The sequence below is a fragment of the Lactuca sativa genome, chromosome 4 (assembly GCF_002870075.4).
Source record: "Lactuca sativa cultivar Salinas chromosome 4, Lsat_Salinas_v11, whole genome shotgun sequence".
Taxonomy (NCBI): Eukaryota; Viridiplantae; Streptophyta; class Magnoliopsida; order Asterales; family Asteraceae; genus Lactuca; species Lactuca sativa.
Window position 1 is genome coordinate 49,315,827 of NC_056626.2, and position 17,156 is coordinate 49,332,982.

General features: G+C 30.3%; 1 protein-coding gene across 1 annotated transcript; it reads left to right on the forward strand.

Moving 5' to 3' along the window:
- Window positions 1-403: 403 nt before the first annotated feature.
- LOC111904495 (serine carboxypeptidase-like 16) lies at window positions 404-16,545 on the forward strand. Its single transcript, XM_052770850.1, has 14 exons — window positions 404-555; window positions 736-881; window positions 14,072-14,145; window positions 14,332-14,454; window positions 14,603-14,705; window positions 14,795-14,832; window positions 14,926-15,027; window positions 15,154-15,234; window positions 15,303-15,377; window positions 15,522-15,593; window positions 15,667-15,815; window positions 15,904-16,017; window positions 16,094-16,148; window positions 16,317-16,545. The coding sequence occupies exons 1-14, from the start codon at window positions 404-406 to the stop codon at window positions 16,410-16,412; spliced, it is 1,380 nt and encodes a 459-aa protein (XP_052626810.1). The 3' UTR covers window positions 16,413-16,545.
- Window positions 16,546-17,156: the final 611 nt, after the last annotated feature.

Genomic DNA, 17,156 nt, shown 5'->3' on the forward strand with positions numbered 1-17,156 from the left:
TTCCATGGAATCAATTCAAGAGAAGCCCAAGATTGAAGAGATTAAATTGTCCATGGAAATCGGAAACGCAATAGGTCAATAGGCACGCCGCACGCTTAATTACTCCCACTTCTTCAATTTGGATTTGGATTTGCGCTAAGTGAAGATATTGGGCCAAAACTAGTAGATAAGGCTTAAAAAATATGGGTGGTCACTAATATAACCCAATAACATAAATAAAGGGACCTTTAGCATTTGGGGACCCGGGGCGGTCACCCAACTAGCCATGGGCCGGCCCTAGATGATCCGGTAATTTACTCTAAAAGGTTTTCATATTTTCAAAGGAACCATGGTGGAAGACTTCTATTTATAGCAGCCAACCCACTTATTGCGGGATCACCCAAACTTCCAAGTGCACCTCAAAATGGAGTACGGATCAAAGGCCCTTGCCCTTTCCTCGCTCCTGCTCCTTCTTCTAACACTTGAATCGAGCTTCATAACTCCATCCTATTCAAAATCGATCGTCCAAACCCTTCCTGGTTATCCCGGTCAACTTCCATTCAAGCTCGAAACAGGGTATCATATTCTCGACTTTTCACGTGATCACTTATTTACTAAAACAACGTGTTTCAAATCAACTAGAAAATCATCCATTTACATTCCTTATCTTTAACATAAGTTATTATGGAAAAAATGGTGCTTTAGAGATGAAAACATGCGATCTTGTTCTAATAAAACTTTGTTGTATTGATCAAGGTATGTGGGAATAGGGGAGAAGGAAGAAGCACAGCTTTTCTACTACTTTGTTGAATCGGAACGAAATCCAGAAGAAGACCCGCTCTTGTTTTATCTCACCGGAGGTCCTGGCTGTTCTGCCATCATTACTTTCTTCTATCAAATCGGTATATATGATCTATCTCTTCGTTTTTGTTAGCCCTTAACAGTGAAGCATATAGTTCATCATCATGCATGTTCTTTAATTAATTTATCTTAATTAAGAGACCATATGCATGCATGCATAGTTTGATGTTGACTTAACTGTTTAACTAAAAAAAATTATATTAGCAACGGTAAATTCCAAAAGAAACCGCTAAACTCTGTCAATGTTTACAAAGGCAGTCGGACAGTTGCCGGATCCCATAATTTATCACACCAGAAAGTATATGTGGTAAATAATATATGATCAAGGTCTATAAGATTTTAATTAAGATAGTAAAATGGATCGATTGGCTAATTGGGTTTATACGCCTGTATGGTTTTTTTCTATTCAAAGTATTATATACCATTTGTTATTATAGTAATTTCATTAGTTTTGATTTAATTAAAGTGATTTTTGAATAATTTTTGTTTGAAATAATTCTTAATCCGTGTTGCTTTTATTTAATGTAAATCATGATTCTTTTTAAGTTTTAATTTTCATCATTTTATTGTGATCGAGTTTTATTGAACCAGTCAAATGGAATAATATGTTTGCTAACTTTAAAAAAAGTTTAGCAAGAAAAATAGGTTTAACAAAATTTGGTTTATCTATATTAATTGATAGAGAATAATTTACAGGTTCATACCATTATAGTCTATAGATACACTTTAAGTTTTATTTGTCAATTACAACTTTCTTTTTAGTTAAGTTGAAATAAGAATTTTAGTTTGACTTGTCTAACTAAAATCACTATAAAAGTACAAAATCATTACAATTATAGATTAATTAGTTACTGTTACGAAATAACTTAATCAAGTAGAAGAGTGGGGCCCTTCCAGCCGCACGGTAGTGTAAGCCCCAAAGAATACACTAATCATACGTATACGTAATTCCCGAAAGCACGGAACATACACTAGAGTATCATTTACGTACCCCACCTTCTATACCATATATTCTATTTGCAAGAAAAGTGATGCAGTTGTCAAATCAATCTGTATATAAATCGTAAATGACAAGTGAAGTCCAAAAATATTGTAATACCAAATTACAATATCTTCAAATCACTGAATCAGCACTATATCTCACCACCCCCATCGAAAATGTGATTGTTTATGTAATGCCATAGAACCTAAGCAAAAGTCATGAGCATCATAGAGAGTACCTCTTTGATTCTAGTCTTCATAGTGCACGTAAAAAACAGATTTTGAAATGAACATCGAGCAGTCCAGATGTTGGGATATCACTCAACCAATTAAAAGTAGCATTCTAATTATAATTCTTTTTGAAATTTACTAAAAAACTCATACAGATAAATAATTAAGCCCATAGCTCCTCTATCTATTTATTATTTAATTCTCTGTATTTAACTGCACAGACAATATCTTCCCTAATAAATGAAAATAATTTTGTCACATGTCATTCTCTCATTAACTTAGACACATGTTATTTTTTGGTATTTTTGAATAAATGTTTTTTCCATGTGTCATTTTCTCATTGTTTATCTTTTTTTAATTAACACATCATATTTAAACCTCAATTATTAATTGCCTTATTTGAAAATAATAATTAAATTACAATATTACAACTCATATTATTGAATATGTTTCATTTTAAATTCAAATTTTAAATTTTAAATTTTAAATTTAAATAAATTTTTGTTTAAACCTTCATATTTAATTTTTTTGTTTTATTCAACCTATATAACATACGGGTCTCACAACTAGTATATTATTTACGTGTAATCCCAATCCTTGACTTTTGGAGACATATTGACGCTTCTCCACTCAAAGCCTTTAAGCCATGGTAATTTATTAATTTATTATATATTCTAAATATTTTATAATTTACAATTAATAATATTATTAAACAGAATTTGATTTCTTATAAATGTAAAGTAAATCATAAGCCAAAAAAAATTATCGATTTTTTTTCAAACGAAACGCGAATGACCTATGATTGCATCTAATTAATGGTAATATTTGGATAAATATTCATAATAAATTATTATAAACGTCCACAGCATAAAGAAATAATAATATAGAAGAGCTAGTATTTTAATTTTAAATTTATATACCAGTGTTATTTAAATAAGAATATATTTTAACAGAGACGGATGTATTATTTCATTGTAAGTGTATCATGAGAAAGTCAGGGGTTATATGACAGTAGAAAATAAAAATTTTAAATTTTCAAAAAAATTTACACTTTGTCTGGAAAAATCAGGGATTGTACGGACCGCTATGTGCCCTATAATAAAATTGTCACTGTATTTTAATATTTTTTATGATTTTAGCCATCTTATTCTAAATCCTGACTCCACACCTCAGTATATTAATTACGAATCTCTTAAGCCGTGGAGCATTCCAAAAACAAATGAATGGCAAATTCATTATTGTTATTCCCGAGCTCGCAAAGGATCAAGTTAATGCATGCATCTTATAGATATGATTGTTTTGTTGCATTATTGTTCTTTCATAAACCAATAGAGTCTATCGTCTCCACAACTTTTGGGTTATAGGGATGGTAATTACCGGTCAAACCTATAACCCGATACAACAATAAATGGTTTAGGTTGAGTTTTCTGACCATCCCAACCATTAACCTGTTTATTTCATTGGTCGGGTTGGGTTATATTTTTAGGTATGTGTATTAATCTACTAACCAGTCAATATATATTATTTTTTTTTGAAAAAAAAGTAATATTTATTTATGAATTATTCTTTAAGAGTGTGACGTGCCCTACTTTATCATTGACTAATTATTACTCAAAAAGACCACAAATATACCTACGCTCAACCAACCGAGCATCGTTCGTCACTTTATTCCTAAACCACCACCATCGATGAAACCTACATGTGGACCTGCGAACCTGTATAATCAAACGGATTATATTGATTGAGTTTGATTGATGTTTCTGACCTGCGAATACGTGATTCGCCAACCTGCCAACCTAGATATAAATATGTGTTGGGTTGATGTATTCTTTTGATATTCATTTCACTTTCTATATGTAAACTACAAAACACTAAATCAATATCCACTTTTATTTCTCTGAATCATTTTTATATCCATTTTGTGTTCATTGGCATTTCATTCCCCCCCCCAAAAAAAAAAAAAAAAACTTTATTTGTTTTTATCCTTTTTACCTTTTGGATAATTTTAATCTAACAATTTTCATCTTAAGCTAAATTATTACTATCTTATAAGTTACGATTTCATCACTTTATTATATTTTAAACTTACACCTTTATATAATTTGTTTTTGTAATTTTCGTTTTTATGAGTGTTAGTTTTAATTATTATAGTTTTTAAATTATTTGTCATTTTTACATTGTACGGATCAAAATATATTTTCAAATTTTATTTTTGTCCGTCTCTTCTAGCCATATTTGTTTTGATCAAAACTTTATTTTATATTTTTGTGGTTCACTTTACAAAAATATTCGCGAGATGTGGAATATTATATATATTAATTATCAAATATGGTTTTTGAGGGAGAGTTACTATTCATTAACTACTATTTTTTCAAGAACCAAAACTACTAAACTCAAATCATATTATAATTGTTATAACATTTGATACAAAATACAAATAAACTTCTAATTGGAAATAACATTTTTTTCTTATAGAAAACTTTTATATTTATATTTTTCCCCTCAAGTAATTTTGAATTAATTATCCTAATTAATATAAAGTTATATTATTGGTATTTTGTAAGTTGAGATTTTAATCCCTTATTATATTTTAAAAATTATATTTTTCGTTCCATACTTAATTTGTTTTTATAGTTTTCGTTTTCATTAATATTAACTTTTATTAATTATTATTTTTATTAATTATTATTTGTAGTATGGAATATTAAATATAATATACTTTCAAATTTTATTTATGTCCACCTCCTCGGAACATAATTATTAAGATACAAACTTTATTGTTATACTTTAGTTGTCTACTTTGCAAATGGTTACCTTGGGATTTCTAATTTTTTTTAGCACCCTGCTTGTATTCTTATTTCTTGAAAATGATAAAAGATGAACAAACGTTTGAATGTAATTACAATTGTTTTGTTGCTTGATTTTATATGATCAAAATATGTTAGCTCAAGATCATCACCATACCATAAAACTGTAAAAATTAGTATCATTGTGTTAGGAAATAGCATTGTAGTTTGCAATTTTGGGTTATGGTTAAAAGTAACTATATTAAAAGTTGTCTCAAAATTTCGTCCAAAAACCTTAACCATATCAAACTGTAGTTTCTAATATACTGGCATTCCACAACATCATGCAGATTGTCCAAACTCTGGTTTTGTTATTAATGTTTAAGAATATACATCACATCATTTCTAAAGCTTTATTTTCATTTATCAGTGTTTATTTTAAATAATCATTTTGTATAACAAAAAAGTTTATATTTTTCTAAAACCAAATTATTATGTTTGTTTATAAAATACATCTTTGTTCACTATTTTTTTTATAAATCCATCATTATATTTTGTTTATTGAAAAAAGTTTATATTTTAAATGCTAACAATTGTTATTTTATTCAAAAACTTTGTTAGTTTCAACATATATATATATATATATATATATATATATATATATATATATATATATATATATATATATATATATGTTGAGGTTCATTTGAAACCATGTTAATTTTGTGAGACCGTGATACCAAATCTAAAAATAATTTTTAAAATGCAAAATAAAAGGAAAAATCTAAAAATTCTTTTTCTTAATTATTATTTTCGGAACTTTAATTACCTAAAAAAAATTTTAAAAATTAAAAAAAAATTACCGTTTTTTTTTTTTGAAAAATATGTGAAATATTCTAATAGAATATTACACTGTAAATATTCTGATATGATTTTTAGAATGTTAGAATATTATACTAGATTTCTCAGATATGTAGAATATTCTATTTATTCAACTAGAATATGTAAAAAAAATGTATTTTTTTTTATCTTTTTTATATTTTTTTTGGTATTTTTTTTGGAAAATATAAATTCCGAAAATAATATTGAAAAAATAATTTCAAAAATTTTTAATTATTTTGCATTTTAAAAATGTTTTTTGTTTTATCTACCAAATGAATGACTAGGATTACGTCTCACGGTCTCACAAAATTAGGCCGTCTCACATTAACCTAACTAACTAACTAACTAACTAACTAACTATATATATATATATATATATATATATATATATATATATATATATATATATATATATATATATATATACATACTCACACACACACACACACGAAACTCGGTTTTTTACAATGTTTTAAAAGCCGGTTTGAACCGGCCGGTCGAACCAGTTGGACCGAAAAACCAGGGGAGGAAGCGGTTCAACTATTATCGGTTTTACGTCGATTTCTGAACCTGATTGAACCGGCCGGTTTTTAGAAAAACCCGGTTGAAGCGGTTAAACTGAATAAAATACATGGAAATTAAAAAACTATTTGCATAATAAACTTTAGTAATTTTTTCAAATCTATTTAATTTTCTTTAAATAAAAACATATGGTAAATGTTATAAAGTTTTTTGATGTGTTTGTATTCATCTAAAACTATATTTTATTTTGGTATCATACTTTATATTCTTTTTGATGTAAAACTTATGATTATGTGTTATTTTAATACATTTGGATTGATCTACAACTTAATTTTATGTGTATTTTTAATATTTGAACTTGTAAACGTCAAATTCATGATTTATATATCTATGTATGTGTAGAAAAATAGTAAAAATGATGAAAATTATAGAAACCAGTTAACCCGACGGTCGAACCGGTTGAACCGGAAACCATTCACCACACCAGTTTTTAAAACATTGGTTTTTTATCATCATTTGGTATTCAACTCTTGTAAATTATTTCTACTAAAGTAATATAGTAATAATATTATAAATTTTTATTGAAAAATACTTCACGCGTTCAAAATATTTTTGATTTGAAAACTAATTACTCCCACTACAAAGAGGTCATCAATCAGATCACATGTATTAGATATCGGTTCATTATATTCAATTTATTGTCTTAAATCATATGACATACATCTTTTAATATAACTTACTCTTTTGTAATAATTCATATGATTATTTAACCTTTTTAAATATATTCATAAGGCAAGTCTAACATTATCTTTATATTCTCTAGCAAGAGTAGGTTATGACCAATAATTTACACATTTTATTTTATTAATTACATTTGGTTTTGATTTCATATAGTTCGAGGTATAATTAGTTATTATCAATATCAAATGCTACTTAATTTTTTATATTTTTTTTGTTCATTTTTAGACTTCCTTTCTAGGATTTTTATACACAAACCCAAGATCTCAAGATAACATCCAAAACTTTAAACATGTGATGTGATCATCCATTAGTAATGGAATATGTTAACTTAGATTTTATTTTCATTTATCTCTTAGGCTTATCTTTTATAGTCATCAATGAGTAAAAATTAACTAGGTTACTCTCAGAAATACCGTAAAATTTAAGATTTAAGACAAGGTTAAAAGTTTTATAAAGATTGGGTCGTTAAAGAATAAACTTAATAATGTTATCATAAAGACAAATAGATTCATACCATTGGATCCATATACTATGAATCACAACATATTCACAAAAATAAGAAATCAGCAATGCTTAAATTATTTACATGATATCCTCCAGCAACAATACTAAAAGAATAGATAACAACCGAATCATTTATATTGTATCTTAAGAATATTACGGGAAGAGTCATACTAAAAAAACAACATGAATTAAAGTCTTGTGAGAGACACACCAATAAGATTTTATCTTAAAACATTCCTTATCCAAACAAAATCTTCAATTTCTTATTTTGGAATTTAATTCAAGAATTATTTCTCATGGGTTCACCTTTTGATACCAAATTTTCTCTCATTCCTGTTGTTATAGGTCATGAATGATTAAGGCATTATAGATCTAAATTTGTTTTCCTTTTATTTTGGAAACGGCAAAATTTTATTAAAATTGCAACCAAGCAAGAAGGCAAGAAGCACACACTAAAAGAGATTACAAAGAGAGAAATGGTGATAACAAGGAATACTTTTCTTTTCTTTCTGTATTGTCCCCATTTTGCGGCATAGTTAATAAAATCTTCCACCTTTGAAAATCTTTGGATAGGATTACCGCACCACTTAAAGATCCAGAAGAAGACCTCATGAACAAATTGACACCCAATTATCGGTGATTCCACTTCAATATTACAAAGAACACATTTCGTGGAGTTTACGTTAACATCTCTATGACTTAAAGTTGAGGCCGGCTTAAAGTAGAGGCCATAGGGATTCGGCCCATACCATCCCCCTACATGAAACTTATGACCTTCAAATGTGTAATTTTGATCCATACAACCACATTAGCAGATGGCATAGAGATCTTAGAGTTGACCAACTTCCTAAGAATGTTCACCAGGTACATGTCATCTATGAGTGAATAAAAGTCCAATAGTCTTTATGGTAGTCAAGGGAAAAGCCATTGACCATAGATGCCAGGTGGCTTAGTTCTGCTAGTTCTACCAAGTTCTGCTAGTTCCACCAAGCTGTTTGGGTGCCATTTCCAGACACCAGAAAAACCAGTATCATTAATTCTTTAAAAAAATATAAGCCGGTTTACACTTCTGAAGGGCGTATAAAGTAGGAAAGTAGCTTGCTAATGTTCCCTAGTCCGACCAACTTTCTTTCCAAAAAGTTTGTTTCTGTCCCTGAACCAAGTAAGCCCCCTGAGCTAAGTAAGCACGCAAATAACTTTTCTAAATCAATTCCAAAGTTGTTTAGATCATCTTTCACCTTGACAATGCTAGACCAAGTACCTAAAAGACATTTTTTGCCAAATAACTCATTGGTTTGCAGACAAGATTATGGATACATACTGTAACACGACTTCATAAGGAGTGATTATCCGTCTTGCGTCTCCAGACCGACATAACTAAAACCGAAATAAGGGTAGCACGTAACAACCCGATACCTATCCCCCACATCTTCTTTTGAAGCTAAAACTTTGGGCTAAGACACCCAACTAATCTTGAACTTGTCTTTGCTTCCACCCCATAAGAATCTTCTATATATATTTTTTTCTAGAGCATCAATTATACAGATGAGGGATTTAAAAAACTGATAAGTAGCATAAAGGTAAGCTACTTAGAAAAACTTTCATCAAAGTGAGTCTACCATTGAGTAATAGTGTTTTAGCTTTCTAATTGGAGAGTCTAGCCTTCATACGATCGAAAAATAGGGCTCCTTTTTTCTTGAGATTCATGTTGGCCCTATTGGTACCCCCAAAAATTGAAAGGGATGTTGCCCGAGTCGCACCCAAGAACTCTAACATTCTTATTAAGCTCGCGATTGGGTATCCTAATTTCATACACCTTAGATTTGTGAAAATTACTTTCAAACCGGATGAAATATGAAAACATTTAAGGATGATTGCCATATTTTTTAGGTTGCTTTTAGAAATCTTGTAGTGAACTATGAGCATTTGATTTGACATGCGGAATTGTAAAGAACACAATGAACATGGAGATTTGGGTGTCTAAGAGACGTATTTGATTATGAAAGGTGTTACAAAAAAAGATCTAGATCTAAATCCATATAATTAACACACACTAACACTTTCAATGTTACATCTCTCAATCACACTTTACTAGTGGTATGCAACCCACTATTTATAAAGGTACTAACAAGTCTCTCTCTCTCTCTCACACACACACACACACTCTCTCTCTCTCTATATATCTATCTATCTATCTATCTATCTATCTATCTATCTATCATGTCACAAAGCTCAAATCCCACATGTGAAAGTGGGTCTTCTCAAGTCAATTCATCACAAAGTCAATCTATGAATAACTTTCACACTAACATTCTCTCTCAAAGTTAGAAATGGATGACTCGGCTTCAATCTCCAAAAAGAGCAACTTCACGAATGAAACGTCAAGCGTGACAATTGTAGAAATGAGCATCAAATCTTCAAGTCTTCAATGATTTTCCAATCTGGGTTCTAGAGTGTGAGACATCACAATCTGAGCATCAAAAGGTTAGTTGGAGTATGCAAATCTCCACAAATAAATTACCCAACTTTGAGCATAAAAATATACCACAAAAATCTTCATTATGTCTAAACCCTTCATGAACAGGGAAAAACCCAAACTAGTTTAGAATTTCCAATTCGAATCATTTCATAAACTTTTCCTTCTCAAGGTCACATCGGTCTTCAAATTCACATAATATGAAAAATCAAATTTCGACTTCAAATTCACATATTCAAATATCTCCCTCTTTTTATAATCGAAATATGGTTATAAAACCCAAAAAGGAATGAGAAAGTGCTCAGTTTGGAGTTTTCCATGAAAAACTCCCCCTTGACATGTAGCATAAACTTTTCGCTTCAAATCCGAAAAATCCAAAAAATATGACAATTTTCAAATTCTACACTTCCCCAACTGCCTTTGACCTGAAAATGAACAAAAATGTTCATGTTACTGGAAAATACTTGTAAAAATAACCACTTTTTGAAAAGCCCAAAAAAGTCTTCAATTTCGACAAGATTGTGATCTCTGGGTAAAAGAGTCATTTTACTGAAACTTCAGGGACCAATTGTGAAATTTTGGTTATCATCTTCCCTAATTTGTTTGACCTACAAGATAGAACGAAAACACATCGAAACCTCACTTTCTACTCCAAAATAACCAACTTTTGTCACTAAAAATGTTGAACTTTTCGACACCAAGTCGTTCCAAATAAGAACCGAAAGTTAGCATTTGACTATTAAACGGATTTTTGACTATTAAGCTTGACTTTCGACTCCACAATTCCAAATTTGGACCCCTAAGACTACATGATATGGGCCATTTTTTGGTCGTGTTATGGCAGAGATGGCAGCCATAACGCCGTCTTAACGCAATGAACACCACCCCCACCCCCTTCTCGTTAAGGGGGTGTTATGGTATATCTAGTTGTAACGAGGACAAGATGCAACGAGAAGTTTAATTGGTTGTTGCCTTTATCAACCAATCAAATCATTTTCTTTTTTTTTCTCTCTCCAGCTCTTAACATGTAATAACATGGGGAACACCATTTCCCCTTGATGTTATGGTGGTGTTATGGCTGAGGTGGCATATGAATTGGGTTTTATAACGTAACCCATACCTAATGCTCTAAAGTCTAAACCATCGAACTTTTGACTCTCAAACCTTCAAAATTTTCGATAGTTATATCAAACACTTCCGATTCCAATCCCTTTTTAAAACATCTGATCCTCCGTAGCCCAAGTTTCGCTTACAAATTTGATAACAACCATTCACAGTCGAAACCTTACTTTCGTTCCTCACAGAACCATGTTTCAACTGATAATCTCCAAAGCCAATTGCAGTCGAACTTTCACTTTCGATTATCAAATGAATTCGACCCTTCAATATCTTGACGTTCACTTATTGAGTATCGAAATTACTACTTGACTTTATGCATTGACCATATATTGAAAACTTCTTTGCCCATTCACTAAATCACTTCCGATACCAATCAGCCACTCGTTGTGATTATGACCTTAAAAAATCAATTTTCAAGGACTCGATATCATACATTCGTAATCAAACTCAACATCGAGCACCAATCCATTCGCTAAACAACCCTTCACTTCTGTTCTTAAATCAACCACTCGATATCAAATAAATAACCAATATCGAGCATCCTTCAACCAAAATCGATTACTTCAACCAACAAAGTCAAATTTCACAATTTCGAACCCAACTACAATCTGAGAAGCATCGATTTCACAAGAGTTTCAACAAATATGAACCATTCACTTCGATTGAAAAACTTCATCATCTAAAAATCGATTATCAAACCTAATTACTTCAACTATTCGACTCCAAAGTCGATTTCAGTTCAACTTTCAATTTCGACTATAACTCTTATCAAACAATTTCAACTTCTCACCAAATCACAATCGAAAATTCGATTTTGACGTTTTTCGTTTGACTTTCCTTGTGCCGGATGCAGTGGATCTTCTTAGTAGACTACAACGGATCATTCATAGCAATGTTATATCCCCTAGATCTATGGATGTAGTCTTCAAAAGAATTGGCTTTACCATACAAAAGGGCTTAGCGGCGCAACTTGTTGTCCGTTTTCCTTTTCATTCGTTGTATGATGATAACTAAAAAGTTGAAATAAATTATCTTTTCTTAAATATTGATTTTCTTAAACACTAATTTCATCTTGTCTTCAAATCATGAAATCAATAGTAAACAATGAATCAGTTCTCAAAATCGATTTAGTCATCAAGAATTCAAATAAATCAAAATCTGATCAAGAAGTAAGAAAATCAAAGACGAGATTGATTCATAATGTCAAAGAAGTAAGAACAATCGATTGCAAGATTCCGTGAATGAATTTCTTAGAAAAATAAAATGAGAACCGATCAGATGCTGAGAAATTATAAACAAATGATGAATCGATGAAGGATATTCATGAACAAAATAGAACAAGCGAGTCAAGATTTAATCAGAATGAATTTCGACCAAAAGTTGAACGAATTGCAATGGATTGTTATTTGAGATTTGATGAACAGTAATGAACAATTGAAATTGGGCTTTCAGTAATTCGATTTGGACTAAATCTTGGTTCGAATGAGTAGTAGATCATGTTTTTGGATTTGGCTTAGTAATCGAATTAAAATTAATAGAGATTGAATTTGTTTTGATTTGGGCTGAATCAATGAAAAAAAATGAATTGGATCATAACAATTGAGTTGAAAAAAATTTGATCCAATGAGTCAAAATGATCAAAAATCAATAACGTAAGCACGATTTTAAGAGATTCCGAGAGATTAAGAGAGACTCACCATAGATTGTTCAAATTGTGTTGATTATTGTCAAATCGAGAATCGTTTCTTCAAAAATCACTTCGATCTTCAAAGACTCACTATGATACAAATTGTGGTGAATTATGAGCATCTGATTTAACATGCAAATTTGTAAAGAACACAATGAACATGGTGATTTAAGTGTCTAAGAGATGTATTTGATTATGAAAGGTCTTACAAAAAAAATGATCTATATATAAATCTACATAATTAACACACACTAACACTTTCAATGTTACATCTCTCAAGTACATTATACTAGTATTATGCAACTCACTATTTATAGCGGTGCTAACAAGGCTCTCTCTCTCTCTCTCTCTCATGTCACAAGACTCCAATCCCACATGTGCAAGTGGGTCTTCTCAAGTCAAGTCATCAGAGATTCAATCCATGAATAACTTTGCACTCTAACACAACTCACCCACAAATATTACATCATCAGAATAAATATAGATGTGAGATATATATCCCTTATTATGAATATTGATACCGTGGAATAATGATTTCTTGCAAGCGGTTCACTGTTACACCAAGTCCTTCCATTGCAATGATAAACAAAATGGTGAAAGTGGATCACCTTGGCAGAAACCTTTTGTGATGATAAATTCTTTGGTTGGAGAGCCATTAGTTAAGACCGAGGCTTGAGAAGAAGAGAGATCTGCATGATCCATGATCTCCATTTATCACCAAAGTTCATTTGAGACATAACCGAATCAAGGTAACTCCAATTTATAGAATCAAAGGCTTTTTCAAAATCTACCTTGAATAAAAACATATTTTTCTTAACTTTCTTTGTCCATGAACACACTTCATTGATAATAACCATTCCATCAAGGATGTTCCTCCCATCAATGAAAGTCGTTTGGATTTCATCTATCACTGATCCGATGACTCTTTTACGTCTAGTTGAGAGAGATTTGGCGAGTTCGGGAGTTACTTACTAATAATGGATCTTTAACTTTTAAAATGAGAATTATTTGATTGTTATGAAACTTTGGTCATTATTATTGTTTTTTGTAGTGATACTAGTATTATATTAATGATCATTGTAATGGTTATAATTCAAATTATAGAAGCTTGAAAATTATCTAATTTTTTAGTACATATAGGTTGGTTGCACACATTTTTAGTGGTTTTAAACTTTTCTAAATATGTTAGAAATTAAAGTAAATGTATTTTACATATAACCCTCTAAAACAAGAAAATATAAGATTTTTTGTGTATGTTTTGCGAAATTGCAAAACACTTTCTGATGGATTACTTTTTTATAGGTCCACTTAGTTTCAACTTTGACAATGCACCTGGAAACATCACAATCTCATTAAATCCAAACTCATGGACAAAGGTTAATGTTTCACCCCCATTGATGTCACATTACTAAATATGGATCCGAAAAAAGACATTATGTTATTTATATATATATATATATATATATATATATATATATATATATATATATATATATATATATATATATATATATATATATATATGCTAAAATTTAATTATAGAATTGATAATATTGATGTAGATGGCTAATATCATATTTGTTGATATGCCTCCTGGTACCGGATTCTCATATGCCACAACAAAAGAAGCATCGATTAGCAGTGATAGCATTCTAGCCAAACAAGCTAACAAATTTATTCGAAAGGTGATGTACACAGTTTCTAAATTTAAAATCAATATTAAACCTAAGTTTTTAAAAAATCCACATTGGGTGAATCACTTCTTTTCCTTTTCTAAATTTAAAATCAATATTAAACCTATAAATCAAATATGTTTTCGGGTGATGTACACAGTTTCTTATCGACCATCCTAAGTTTTTAAAAAATCCACTATACATAACGGGCATTTCTTACATGGGAATTGTCACACCTATTGTTACTTTGGAAGTGTATAAAGGTAAATGATTTTCTTTCTTGATATATCGATCTTCTTTATCACATCATGCATTAAATAGATTGTGATCATTAAAAGATTATTGTTTGCAGCCAATGAACGTGGTGATCAACCTACATTGAATATTCAAGTAAAGTATTTAATTTTTTGAACTTTAAAGCTTCACTTTTTATTTAATATGAAGTTATAAAACTGATCTTAATTTTTTTGAATTGGTAAATAGGGATACATTCTTTGCAGTCCCCTCACCGATAAGTTCATGGATTTTAATTCTAGAGTTGAATATGCTCATCGAATGGCACTTATATCTGATGATATTTATATGGCAAGTTTTAAACATTTTCAAGAATTATCATTAATTTGGTATATGGCAAGTTTTAAACATTTTCAAGAATTATCATTAATTTGGTACTCTCATACTTAATAATAATTATTATTATCTGATTTTCAGGCTGCAATAGAAAATTGTCATGGCAATTATGTAAACAACACCAATTCACTATGCATTAATAGTCTTCAAAGATACACAGAGGTACGTCGATTAAGTTGATTCACCTTGGCTTCATAAAACATGTAATCATCTAGATTTATGAATTTTAGTGCACAAGTGGACTAAATATGGAAGATATCTTGGAGCCACTTTGTAATAAATCAGATGTAAAGCCATATTGTCGAGTAATCTCTCTCTCTCTCTCTCTCTCTCTCTCTCTCTCTCTCCTTTAACCATGAAAAACTTAATTTTACTTCCATTGTTGATCTTAAGTAACTGGAACATGGTTCATAATACTGATGACATGTTTATCCCTTTTTCTCTTTTAGGAGTACTATTACGATTTTGCAGAAGATTGGATAAATAATAAAGTTGTGCAACAAGCTTTTAACATTCGCCAGGTGTGGTAGCTTTATAAGTTAGATTCTAATTATCAATTAATCATTCAATTATGTTCTAACAATTTATATTCAGGGAACAATTGGAAAATGGGAGTTCTTCAATAGGACGATGCATTACGTTGAAGGAAAAAATGACACATTTTGCTATGCTTACAATATTTTTAGTAGTTTTTCATACCATAAGAAACTTGTTAGTAAAACTTGTCGAGCTTTGATCTTTAGGTAACGTAACAATTTTCTTATTTTTTTGTCCCCTAACTACACTGTTATTGAAGATTGTACATAATAAATTGTGGCATTTTGTTAATAGTGGTGATCATGATATGACTTTTCCATATGTTGGTATTGAGCAATGGATAGTTGCACTTAATCTTAAGATCGAGAGCCGATGGAATCCATTCTACGTGAACAATCAAGTCGGAGGGTGAGAATCAACTTCATTTACTTTCTTATAATATTTGGCAATCATATGTTCACTAGTCTCATGGTTTTTATTACAGATATGAAGTAACATATGCACAAAATGAATTCTCCTTGACATTTGCTACAGTTAAAGTAAGATACACATGCTTGTCATCATCAATATTTTAAAGATGTTATAAGCTATTAGTGATCATTATGATTTTGCAAGCTTGATTCTTATTTTTCGTATTTTATTTTCATAATCAAGTAACTATTCTCTCTCATACATGTTTGTAAGTTCTTTCATCTATACAATTATAGGGTGCAGGTCATTCAGTGGCTCAATACAAGCCAAAAGAAGCTATGGCTCTAGCAAAGAAGTGGCTTGCTTTAAAAACTCACTCAAGTGCAATCTAAATGTGATGCATCATGAACTACGCTTATGATCATTTTCTGTGAAAGTTTGATTTTTTATATATATTGATGTTGCAACCAAAATACAGCAGATGATCGAAGTTAATAATGATTAGTTTGATATCATATTTATTATTTTCTGATATTACTTATGACATGCGTCTGCTAGAAGTCTAATCATACAACTTATCTTATACTCTAAATATGAATTGATTGTAATGTACTAAAACTATTGTTGAACCGGAAATGTAAATAATGATCTTAAAAGTATGGTGATCTAGCACCTGTCTCTTGGTATTTAAAGGAGAGTAAGAGACCAAAACTAACCAATTTTTTCATCACTTTTTCCTTTTAAAAAGGGCCACCAAATTCGTGATTTGCTAATGTCTATTTCCCTTTCTTCTTTCTTGAAATATGGATGCTTATAAGTTCATTCTCCTTAAAGATTATTTAGTATAAGTCTTAACGGATTAATAACAACTTAATACAAGTGAAGAATATCATCTTGAAGTGGTTTACTCTTGCTTGGTGGTTACTTCAAGAGAATCTCTATTTTGAGTCTTTTAACATCTTCATCAACTTCCAACCTCCCGCGAGGAATCAACGTCTTCAAAGGTTGTAGCTTTTTCTTTATATGGTTGTGTTAATATTTCCATGATTTTCAATATGATCCTTGGTGGGTTAAAAAGAGTTTTAAGTTTATGCTATTTTTATAGCTTCCGTTGCCATTTTTAGATTTTCTGGGAA

Excerpts from the sequence above, each read along its gene's own strand:
- LOC111904495 (XM_052770850.1), top strand. The coding sequence starts at position 404 with ATGGAGTACGGATCAAAGGCCCTTGCCCTTTCCTCGCTCCTGCTCCTT. Across the intron at positions 882-14,071 it reads TACTTTCTTCTATCAAATCG|GTCCACTTAGTTTCAACTTT; the intron begins GTATATATGATC and ends ACTTTTTTATAG. Across the intron at positions 15,378-15,521 it reads ATGTAAAGCCATATTGTCGA|GAGTACTATTACGATTTTGC; the intron begins GTAATCTCTCTC and ends TTTCTCTTTTAG.